General features: G+C 60.5%; 1 protein-coding gene and 1 long non-coding RNA gene across 2 annotated transcripts; one reads left to right on the plus strand and one right to left on the minus strand.

The window, feature by feature from the left end:
- Positions 1-669: 669 nt before the first annotated feature.
- DUSP7 (dual specificity phosphatase 7) lies at positions 670-7,941 on the minus strand. Its single transcript, XM_032321354.1, has 3 exons — positions 7,298-7,941; positions 5,420-5,854; positions 670-2,657 (listed from the first exon to the last, which is right to left on the minus strand). The coding sequence occupies exons 1-3, from the start codon at positions 7,812-7,814 to the stop codon at positions 2,350-2,352; spliced, it is 1,260 nt and encodes a 419-aa protein (XP_032177245.1). The 5' UTR covers positions 7,815-7,941; the 3' UTR covers positions 670-2,349.
- A 991-nt stretch (positions 7,942-8,932) lies between these two features.
- LOC116577733 lies at positions 8,933-10,930 on the plus strand. Its single transcript, XR_004280593.1, has 3 exons — positions 8,933-9,293; positions 10,001-10,076; positions 10,645-10,930. It is a non-coding gene; the product is annotated as an uncharacterized LOC116577733 (long non-coding RNA).
- Positions 10,931-11,604: the final 674 nt, after the last annotated feature.

Consider the following 11,604-nt stretch of genomic DNA (forward strand, 5'->3'; position numbering starts at 1 on the left):
GCTTCCCAGGGACTGTGGGGGTGGGGGAGGGTGGGAGTTGGGTGGAAGGCTGAGGTGACCAATGCACAGCCCCTGTTCCACCCACAAGAGCAGCAAGAGGAAAAGGTCAGGGCCCCCAGGGCCTGGTCAGGAGTCTGAGGCCCTGGGGCAGCTCTGGCCAAGGCCCAGCGGACAGCCCTGAGCCATTCAGGGTGAGTGAGGGCTGGCTCAGTTGTATGACCTTGGTCCACAAAACCTCTCCAAGCTTCCATCTCCCGTTAACCAATCAGCAAAAGCCCACGGAGAAAAGTCGCAAGGTCCCTGCCTGTAGTGTGTCAGGGCTGGGGCAACGCCACCCCTCCCTTCCTCCCCACCGGGCTGGGCCCCTCCTCCTCCTGGCTTAGCAGACTTCACACAGAACAGGTGCTAGGACGCCTCCCGCCTCTCCTCCCCACCTCCCTCCCCACTGCCAGTCCCTTATTGGACATCACACTTTGTTTTAAAGAAAAAATAATATTTATTTGCAATATAAACAAAGTCCCGTTGCTGGTTCGGGATATATATATATATGTATGTGTGTGTGTATATGTAGGGTCACAAATTTTCCTTCATAAGGTCATAAAGCAAAACTGGCCACCCTCTTCGCATACTCTCACGTACACAAATCTGATGCATCTTTCTGGGGTTTTCTTTTTAAAGGTAAAAAAGAGAAAGAACCATGTACAGCATGGAAGCTTTTTGTCAATTTCTCGACTGTGGCAAGATTTTAATCCGCTGCCTTAAAGAATCCCTGAAAACCGCCCCGTGAGGTAAGACGCAATGGGGCAGAGCTTCCTCGGCCTCGCTCTCGGGCCAAGTGCTGGCTCACTCAGGGACCCCGGCCTGACCACTCACCTTTCCCCGGGCCCCTGTGCAGTCCTGACACCTGGTGGGACTGAGGCTGGAGAAGGAACGAAACTGGAGGATAACGGAATCCGTGGCTTTGTTCTGTGGATCCTGGGGGGAGGGGGGTGGACAGAGCCCCACGCCCCTTTCTCTTGTCCATCCTTGCCCCTTCTGCCCCTGCCCTGGTATTTTCCTGGTGCGAGTTTCCTGGTAGTAGAAGGCATGGGCAAGAGGAGTGCAGGGCCAGCTTCCATGGGACACGGGGGCTCCGAGTGGCAGCTGGACCGAAGCATCAGCCAGGGTAAGGGACAGAAACTAGGAGGCGGGGCTGGGCCTCGGCCACCCAGGCTCCCCCGCACCCCCGCCCGCAGCCGGGCCTCCACTCAGTCACAAACAAACGGGGAGAGAGAGAGAAAGACAGAAGTAGTGGGTACATAAAGAAAGGGCCCGGGGCCCAGACCCTCCTACGGGCTGAGCCCAGAGGGCTAATGCTACTGCTTGGCGTCCCCCACAGCTCTGCCTCCAGTGGGCCCGCTGCAGGGCCTCCCATCTCCTGCCTCCGGGAGTCTGCCCAGTCTGCAGGGACCACTGGAGGGCCCAAAATGCAAAGGCCACCCGGCAGCCCACCCATTGTGACTTGCAGAGGTCATCACGGGCAAGTGCAGTGCCACGGGGGCTCGGCCAAGAGATGTGGACACGACTTGGCGGTGTGGGGGGGGCGGCGGTGTTGACGCCAAGAGAGCAGCAAGCCAACCCTTCGAGAAGGGCCTGCTGCTGCAGAAATGGGAGGCTTCACACATGTGCAAAACGCATTTGGTCAAGATCAACACGGGGTTTGTCTTTTCCATTAAAAACAAAAACAAAAACAAAAACAAAAACAAAAAAAAAACCAGTAATTGCTTTTTGAAGTAGTAATAAAAACAAAACTGAGAACATGTCTCTCTCTCTCTCTCGCGCGCGCGCGCGCGCGCGCGTGCGCAGGGTCAAGGAAGGGATGAAATACTGGTTTATACAATCCACCGTTGCGTGTAGCCTGAAAATAACACTTTTCATTAAAAAAGAAAAATCAAGAAGAGCTTGAACACTTGCCGTGCTCCGGGGAGCTTGGATTACCTGCCAAAAGTAAAAAGTAAACTCAGGTCCGTGGATGGGTCTTTAAAAAACAGCCCAACTGGCTGGCCCATCTGCTGATGGAGTGTCCTGGGACAAGGATGAGGCCTCGCTGGCCTTCCGAGGCCATGTGTCCCAGAGCTCAGGGCCTCTCCAGAAAGTCCTGTGGAGGGAGGCCTCGCTTTGCGGTCCGCCCGCCCCAAGGCGGTGAGGGAAGCTCGGCCACCTGCCCACCGGGGGCCTCCAGGCACTGGCCATGTCCGAGGCTGCCTGGGTTCTGGCTGGACGTAGCAGGAGTGGGCCACCCACCTGGCCCGAGGAGCTGGGGGTGGGTGGGTTGGGGAGGGGCCGGCCCCCACCACCTGTGCCCCAGCCTCACGTGGACTCAAGGGTGTTGAGTGGGAACAGGTTGTGGTTGGTGGGCGTGGAGAAGTAGAGCTGCTCGCTGGGGGTGTGGTTGTCGCACGGGCTGCTCAGCCCCAGCGTCCGCTCGAAATCCAGCAGCTGCCCCATGAAGTTGAAGTTGGGCGAGATGTTGGACTTTTTCCTCTTGACGAAGTCGTAGGCGTCATTGAGTGACAGGTTCATCTTCTGCATCAGGTAAGCCACAGTAACCGTCACCGAGCGGCTGATCCCTGCCAGGCAGTGCACCAGGACACCACACTTCTTGGAGCGGGCCTCGTCTGCAACACACAGGCATGGGTCAGGAGGACACCTCTGCCAGGGAGCCAGAGGTGGGGGGCTGGGGCACAGAGGGCAGCAGGGTCACTGGCTGGTGCTGCCCAACACTTGAGGGACCTGGTGAAGGCCCACACAGGTGGGACAGCCACTTGGGGTGGAGGTCAAGAGCGTGACTATGGAGAGGGCTCTGCCACCCGTCAGCTTCGAGTCACTGGACGTCCCTGTGCCTCAGTCTCCTCATCCATAAAATGGGCCCCCATGTTCCCAGTGCTCTTATAAGGACCTGAGCCAAGAGAGGGCTCTCCAAACCCTGGTGCCTGTGATGGCTACACACAGTGCCCAGCCTGTGCTGAGGGTGTCACCTGTGTCCTTTCAGGCCATCTGCACCTGAGATGGTCAGCAAGTTCATTTTATAAATGAGGTTCACAGGCACAAAGAGAGTGACAGGCCAAAGGCCACAGACAGGCTCCTCCTAACTCCTGGCACATACCACGGTCAGTCCTCGACTGGTGGCAGGGGCCAAGCTCACTCTTCTGGTGCGGCTCCCATGGGGATCCCCTGAGGGTCTCCTGGGAAACAGGCCTGAGGGGAGCCCTGGAGAGGGAATGGAGGGCCCCGGCCCTACACCCAGCTCTGCCCTGTCCCCTGCCCCTCAGCCTTACTCCTGAACAGCCAGGGTTGGGAGGAAGGCCACACCTGAGGTTTCGCCAGGGAGGCTCTCTTAGTTGAGCCCCCTCCCCCACCTCACTTACTAGACTTCCCCCAGAAGGCCCATGCACCAGCGACCTCTCCCACCACCACCAACCAGGTTCTGCCCACCCTCCCAGCTTCTCCCAGTGTCTCTCTCAGTCTCCTCAGCCTGACACACAGTAGGAGCTCAATAAACACTAGCTAAGCCACTGAACAACTCAGTCCCATAATCGCTCCTCCCCTAGGCTCTAGGGCCTCTATGCCACAACAGTGCCAAGGATGGAGGTTAACAAGAGGCAGCTCTCTGGGGCCCTCCAGGTCCCTAGCTCTCTGATTCTGAGCCCACTGGGAGCCAGGCATACAGCTGGCACTCAATCAGTGCACTCCCACAAGATGATGCACAGGTTCTCAGGCTGTTCCGCCTCTGATGCTCATTCCCTCTGGCCTGGCAGAGCTTCCCCTCCTCATCCCCATGAGGGCACCCAGGGCTAAGCATGCAGTAGGCACTTAATCCAGATCCAGGCACTGCCTGGGGGCAAGAGTAGCTGGGGAAGAGAGAGAAGCTGCAGCCTGGTGCAGAGTGGTGCGGTCTGACCTTGAGACTTGGGGCTAATGGGGCGGTGGAGATGAGCCCCCCAATGGTGACACACCAGGATATGGGGAACGCCTGGCCCCCAAACCCACTCCCGGGTGATCCAAAGTGAAAATGCTTCCACGGGCTTTATTTTTAGCCTTCTCAGGGTGTGGCTGAGCAGCATGGGGCTTGAGGCTTGATCTAGTCCCAGCGAGTCCTGGGGGGTGCTCAGGCCTCTATTCCTTCACTTGTCCCCCTCCCCCACTCCTATACCCTGTTCTGTCTCCCTCCCCAGATGCAAAGGGACCTTCAAGAAGGATAAAGGCACCCATGAGCCAGGCTCTGTCCTGGGAGCCAGGGATCCCCCTTCTCTGCTCCCCTGTCTTGCTGGGGAGAAGGAGTGAACGCTCAGGCAGGACCCAGAGACCTCCTGGCCTTGTCCCTCCCTGGGCAGAGCTGGGAAGCTCCCAATAGCCCTGGTCACAGCCCCTCCCCCAGGCCTCAGCTTCCTTCCTTCCTCCCAGCCAGGCACCTAGTTTTGGTTCCCAGTAAGCGGATGAGGCGGGGAAGCCTCCCACTTCCTGTTATTAAAGCTAGCCCGGCCCAGCTGACACCAAAACGCCCTCCACTGGACACAGAGGCCAGCGGGAGAAGACTGCCCAGGCCACCTCCTCTCTGCCACTGGAGGCTGGGGAGAAACACGGGGTCATCAGGCTCCAAGAGCCAAGGGTTTACATTCATGCTGATCTGGTAGCCCTTCCCTGCACCCTGGGTAAGAGCTAGGGCCAGGAAGATGACCTGCTAACAGCTTCCAGCTGGCCGCAGAGGAAGCAGGATGGGGAGGTCGAAGATAAGGCAGCTCATGGAGCTTGAGTCAGCTGGGGCCATCGGGGGCTGACGGTTCTAAGCGCAACAGCGGGACGTACTGCTTTGAGGGAGGCCTCCTATACTCCAAGCAAGCCCCACAGGCTGCCAGGAGCACCCAGGGCCCTACCAAGTCACTCTGGCTCGCCACATTCCAATAGCTGCCCATCTGGGGTCAGCCTTCGGCTCCAGCACCACCCTTTAGCCCCCTCAGGTACAAAATAAAGTCCAAAGAGGCACAGTGGCAGCCCCCTCCCAGAAAACACGTGTGCTGAGGCATGAGGACGAGCAGGCAAGACCTGTGGGAGGTCTGAAAGCCGTGATGCTTCAGCTAGCCAAGCCCAAAACAGCGGAGCCACAAAAACACAAGCTGGACAGCAGGGTCCGTGGGTGAGGCAATGGGGCGGGGGGGGGGGGGCAGGGGGCGTCCAGGACTCAGGGGACCACTTGGGTCCCAAGGGCCTCGGTGACTCACAGCAGGCATGGGTTCGGCCACGGGCACATGCCAGCACAAGCAGGGCACGCACAGGCTTCGACAGGCCCAGAGTACCCAGCCAGGCGCCAGTGACACCCAAGTCCCATACACACCTCGACACAGCTGCCCACCCACCCCGCCCAGAGAGCAGCAGCACCTACCAATGAAGCTGATGGCCTCGGGGAAGAACTGGGAGAGGTTCTGGCTCCAGTGGTCCGAGATGGGGATCTGCTTGTAGGTGAACTCACCACCATGCTCAAAAGCATTGGGCAGGTTAGGCGTGACATTGAGGATATACTTGATGCCGTACTTGCCGAGCACATCCAGGTTAGTGGAGTCCTTGGCGCAGCCGAGGTAGAGGTAGGGCAGGATCTGGACGGGGAAGGCTGGTTGGCTGGATGGCACAGGGCTGCCATCCGACTCCGTGGCACTGCTGGGCAGCTCTCGGTCGGACTCCCCGTCTGAGCAGTCAGAGCTGATCCGTAGGCCCCCCAGGCCCAGCACGGAGGTGGGTGGTGAGCCACTGGGTGAGGAGGAGCTGTCCACGTTGGTCTCGCAGTGCTCTGAATACTCCGTCTGGAACTTGTTGAAACCACCTGTGGCCAGGGTAAGAGGGCCTGGGTGAGAGACTGCCCATGCCACCGGCCAATGTCTCCAGACCAGTGGGCTGCCCACATCAAGCACTTTAACACCGACAATAGCCAACGTGGGCCCTGCCAACTGGGTTACACGTGTACCTGCTCCTGTGTTCTCTACATCCAGCTTACGACCCCTGACAGAATGGGAAACTGAGGCCCCCCAGGAGGTGAAGTAACATGCCTGAATGCCATATCCTGACACATTAGGCTTCAGGGCCCCAGCTCATTTCGCTTCCACAGCCCCCAGGCACACCTGGCACCCATGGGTGCTGAGTAACGGCTCAGTGGTAAAGGAAAGAAGACAACCCCATCTCCGGCCAGCACCTGTGGGTGTGCAAACCCCTCTTACAGAGGGGACTGCAGGGGCCAGAGCTATGTCTAGGTCAGTGAGAGGCACAGAGGTCCTGGGCCTCCTGCCTGGGAGTCCGGTCCCTGCCTCCCACCCCAACCACAGTCAGGGAGGATAGTGTGAAAGTACTGGCTGGTCCTTCCCTCCCACAGTGGCAAGTTCATAAAAGGGGTCCCAATCCACCTTTCCCCCGCTTAGATCTCAAGGACCCTAGTTTTGGAAACACAGGGGGAGGGCTGCTGGGGCTTTACAGAGACAAGAAATGGGGAGCGTCTTGCAGCTAGGCATGGGCCCTGCGCCCGAGGGTGCCGCAGGCTTCCCCTCCCCTCCCTGCCTGCACGCCCGCTGCCAGCGAGAGGCCATTTTGGAATGTTAATTGGAAACACCGGCTGCAGCCACTCGCCCCCCAGCTGCCTCCCCCTTCCACAAGCTCAAGGGTAGTAGGCTGGGGACTTGGGGGTCCCAGACAGCCATGGCAGGGGACCCTGGTTACAGTTCTGCCCCAAGTGTTTCCAAGAGGCTGTGATCCCCAAGTAGTGAGCCCAAAGCCCAGATGCCCAGAGTTCCCCAACCCAAACGGTCCCTATACCTTAGGGGCGGGGATAATGCTGCCAAAGGTTCCTATATCCTGACTCTGGTCTCCCAGGGACATGCATTCTAGACTGGAGCAGCAGGACCTGGTGTCCTGTCGCCTTTGGGGTCCCAGGAGGCGGCCCCTTCCTCCTCTGAGGGGCTCAGCAGGAGACTAAGCGCTGCCATGGCCCCAACAACAGGAGAGGAAAAAAAAAAAAAAAAAAAGGAAAGCCCAGGTTGGCAAAAGTTTCTTCAGCCCACTCGAATTGTGTCGAGGACGGGATGCAGAAGGGACCCTCGCGCCAGCCTAAACCCTCACCGCGGGGGCCGAGCTCCCGTTAGAGGCGGATGCGAGCCGGGGGCGACGTGGCGCCGGCCGGGCAGGGGGAGCGCATGGAGAGAAAGCAGCCTCCGGCGGGGGCGTCAGGGAGCCGCGGGAGAGCCCGAATCCCGGACGGGGGTCTCAGTGCTGCCCTCACCTTGGAGGTAGTAGGCCTGGCAGCCGTCGTCGCGCAGCTTTTGCAGGAGCAGGCCAAGCACCGAGGCGGGAGCGCCGGTCTCTGGCTGCCACTCGGCCGTGGCCTCGTCGTAGAGCAGCACGGTGGCCGCCTTGCAGCGCGTGGCGAAGCGCTCCTTGTCGGCGTGGTTGGGGATGATGGAGCGGATGGGGAGGTTGCCCTTGCGCAGACGGCGCAGCATGAGGCCCGGGATGGCCAGGTTGATGGCCGTCTCGATGTGCGACGACTCGAAGAGCTCGTGCGGCCGGCAGTCGAGCAGCAGCAGGGACGCGCCGCCGCGCGCCTCCAGCTCCTCCTGCAGCCACTCGGCGCTCTTGCACGGCATGGCCCCCGCACCCGTCGCCGCTCCCGCGCCGGTGCTAGCGCCGGACCCTGACACCGCACCGGGCTCCGACCCCGCACCGGTGTCCCCAGCAGCCGACGCCCCCGAGGCCGACATGTGCGCCCGCGCTGGGGGGCCGCGGAGCTGGTTTTTCATGGGGAGCGCGGGCGGCCCGGGGCAGGGGCCGGGCAGCCCTGCCCTGGGACGGCGCCCCGGCCGCGCGGGCCCCAGCCGCGTCTCCGGGCGCCCGCCTCCCGCCGAGCTGCGCGCCCGCCGCCCCGGCCTCCCGGCCTCCCGGCCTCCGTCCCGCCCGGCCCTCCGCGCGCGCCGCGGCCTGACAGCCCCAATTAAACGGCGGCTCCGGCGGCCGCGCGCCGAGGCGTCCTCGGGGGGGGGCGGGGCCGCGGGGCCGGCGCCCGGGCTTAAAGGCGCCGCGCCTCCGCCGCCCCTCCCCACGGAGTACGCGAACGCGCTCGCGGCCCCGTGCACCCTGAGACCTGCGCCCGCCCGGGCCCTCGGCCCACCTCAACCCCGACCTGGCTAAGACCAGTCGGGGGTGCCCGGCCAAGACCCTTCCTCTATGCCCGCGCTCGCAGCGCTTCCGAGTCCTACCGTGAAGGGCTGCCCTAGGGACGTCCTGCGCCTCGCATCCCCTCCCGACTTTTCCCTGAAACAGAGCCTCCCCAGGGATAGGGCGGTGGGTGGGGGCGGTCACGCTGAGGCAACATCCCTCTCCTCCTGTCTGTCAGCCCCACTCATTCATTTTCTCAGCGAGTTCATTCAACAAATGGGAACTGAACGCCTACTACGTGCCAGGCACTGTGCTTAGGATAAGGTCACCGTTTCAGGCGACCGACTGGTCCCTAGGATGGCCACAGGCTCCGAGACCTGAAAGGGGATCCCACCCCAGCAGGCCTGATGGGTAATCAGCGAACAGGGGACTAGAGGACTAGGAGGACCCAGGGCCGCCCCACACTCCGCAGGCAGGAGCGGAAAAATCCTGGAAAGGGCCAGCCCCAAGAAGACAGAGCTAGCCCTTTAAGAAAGCTTTACAAGCTGGGAGGTGACAGGCGCCGAGTGAAGCGCCACGTGACTTTCTCTCGGAGGGGCGGGTGGGCGGGGAGCTCTCCTTTATCAACCTCTCTCCTCGCCAACCTCCTTCCCAGTGCGCCAACCAACTTTCGCGGTAGGCGGGAGCGCGTCGCGCAGATGGCCAATCGTGACTGAAGGAGACGGTTGGGAGGGAGGGCGGCTCGTCACCCGTTCCACCCGGCGCAGGGAAGTGGGCGGGGTCTCCGCGAGCGCGGTGTGTTGGCTCGCTCGCAGGCGGGCGGGGCGGAGGAGGTGAATGGAGCCGCAGGTAGCGCAGGAACAAAGCGGCTTGACTCGAGCGGCGCGCGTGCGCACGGACTGCCGCGCTTTCCCTACCGAGCCAGTGTCGTCTGCCCAGGAAGGGAGCTAAGGGCCGGGCCCTGCGATCCGCCCGGTCCGTTCCCAGCGGGCGGAGTGCCTCCACTTCCTCGGGGTTTCCATCTCCCACTCTGCCCTAGGCTGGTTAGCACACAGCCACCTTGCCTGGACAGAGCCCAGCAGGCCCGTCACAGATCTATCCAGCGATGAGGGCACTTCTCTGAGGTCAGACCCTCGACTGGCAGTCCACGTGCTGGTTGTCAGGGACGGCGGCAGCACTGGAAAAGGAAGCCTAAGCAGACCCACACTGGAGGGGACCTGCTGGCTGATGAATCATTCCTCAGCGGGCTTGTTGAGGGCTGGCTGGAGCTTTGGGGACAGCAGGGTCTGATGAATTGGTTACTGCTCTCACTAGTGGGAAATGGGAGCCTCCGCTGTGTCCCCGCAGTCCCTATCTCCCTGGACAGAGGAGGGAGGCCGTGCCACCCCCCCCCCCCATTAGCTCGTGATGGCTCCCTTGTCTCCCCTTCAGGACTCCTCCAGGGGAACCGTACAGGCTGGAGGAGAGACCTGTGAGGATGTGAGGAAATGGAGAAACTCCCCGGGAGATGGGTGCATCCTCCAGCACGGAGGAAGAGGCAGGGTTCAGATGCATCCAGAAGGAGGGAGGCACCTGAGGAGAAGGTGACAGTGAAGCAAAGGAGTGGAAGAGAACTAGCCTGGCTATAGGAGCTGCCTGTGGGGCCCTGGACCGCCATCTCTCAGCTTGGAGGCATAGCCCAAAGCCTTGGTTCTTGGGTGGAAGCCCTGCCTCCAGTCTTGAACAGCTAGACACAAGGCATAAAATGGATCATATCCGGGATGCCCTGGGTGCATATGCATGAGTGTGCACGTGCATGCAAGGGGGGGACACAGAACTCTCTGACTTACAGAGCACAGCAGGAACTCGCCCGTGGTCAGACAGCAGGAGGCCAGGACCACCTCTGCCCAGGACCTTGCCCTACAACTGTGAGTCTCCCTCCAGAATGCTGCGAGACATACCTGGAAGAGGGAGCCCTGTGCCCTGAGCAAGGTCTTGGGATCAAAGACATTTTTCCTCTTCAGGAATGTGGCCTTTCCTGCCCTTCAGGGTTCAGGCCCTCCCCCATCTGCAGCCCCCAGGAGAGGTGCCCCACCTCCCCCTCACCCCCTCACCAGGGTTTCCCTGAGGGGCAGGGTGGGGACCCCCAGAATAGGTCCGGGTCCCTGGGGGTAAGCTGGAGGTGGAGTATGGGTGGGCTGTCTCAGGGCTGTCCCTTTCTCCCACACACCTTCAGGCCTTTGTACACCCTACCCCCATGGCCTGGACATTTTTTGGCTTCACCCTTTGCCAGCCTTCTAAAAGATCACAGTTCGGTGTCACCCTCAGGGAGCCCTTCTCTGCTAGAATTAGCCCCCTGCTCCATGCCCCTGGGACCCTTGCCCCAATTTTGCACTGGAATTATCACTGTTGTTGTCCAGCAACCCCACCAGACTTTCTCCCTTTGGATACCCAATGGCATGTCTACCTCCCCAAGTCTCACCCCTTTTCCCCCAGGTGCTAGGCCTGAACCCATGAGGCATGTTTGGAGCTACCTTCCCTATCTGCTCATATCCAGCCCCAGAACCAAGCAGTGAAGGGGACTTCCAGCACGACAAGGCTTGGCTATGATAGTGGGATGTTTGATGTGAACTAAGCCAGATGTGAGCTGGTATGCAGCCCCCCTGCCGTCCACCCCTCCCCCATCCACGTGGCTTGGTGACCCAGGAACTATGTCACCAAGAATAATTTAAGCATTGGGGCGCCTGGGTGGCTCTGTCAGTTTAGCTTCTGCCTTGGGCTCAGGTCAGATCCCAGGGCTCTGCTCAGTGGGGAGCCTGCTCCTCCCTTTCCTTCTGCCCCTCCCCTCTGCTCATGGGTGCACAGTCTCTCTCTCTCTTGCTCTCTCTCTCAAATAAAATCTTTAAAAAAATAAGAATAGTTTAAGCATCTTGGAAGCAGACTTTCCTTTTCCTACCAGTGTCCATGGATTTCTTAGAAATGGGCAAACATGTTTTGAACAGCACATGCCAGAGGGAGAGGAGGGGAGGAGAGTCTGTTCCTCCTATCCTTAGGAAACTAACACAAATTTCAGGTGAGCTCCTGCTGCTTGCAGGAGGGCAGTTTGCAACGGTGATTGATTTCACACCCCGCCATGAGAGCTGAGCAGGGGCTGGGGAGAGTTCCGGGAACTCCAGCCCATCTGTGTCTGAGACCCAGACTGGGGGTCACTATGCTTGTCCCAGAACCATGGAACAGCTTCTTCCCCATCCCCCAGTGAGGTGCCTGCCTGGGTTGCCGTGGGAACAGGTAATGTCTAAACCAGGCCAGAAGTGAACCATGAAAGGCCTGGCAACTCTCCTGCCCTGGGCAGAGCTCTGGCTGTGCACGCCTGAGCTTGTACATGCACATGCACTCAGGTAAAGACACACACAATACAGTCCCAAACACACATAGACCTACCCTGTATCCACATAT

Source organism: Mustela erminea, chromosome 1 (assembly GCF_009829155.1).
Source record: "Mustela erminea isolate mMusErm1 chromosome 1, mMusErm1.Pri, whole genome shotgun sequence".
NCBI lineage: Eukaryota > Metazoa > Chordata > Mammalia > Carnivora > Mustelidae > Mustela > Mustela erminea.

Bases quoted from the DNA above. Each gene is read 5' to 3' on its own strand.
- DUSP7 (XM_032321354.1), bottom strand. From the start codon at position 7,814: ATGAAAAACCAGCTCCGCGGCCCCCCAGCGCGGGCGCACATGTCGGCC. The intron at 5,855-7,297 runs GTGAGGGCAGCA...CCCTGGCCACAG, and splicing joins CCAGGCCTACTACCTCCAAG to GTGGTTTCAACAAGTTCCAG. The intron at 2,658-5,419 runs GTAGGTGCTGCT...TGTGTGTTGCAG, and splicing joins CGAGGCCATCAGCTTCATTG to ACGAGGCCCGCTCCAAGAAG.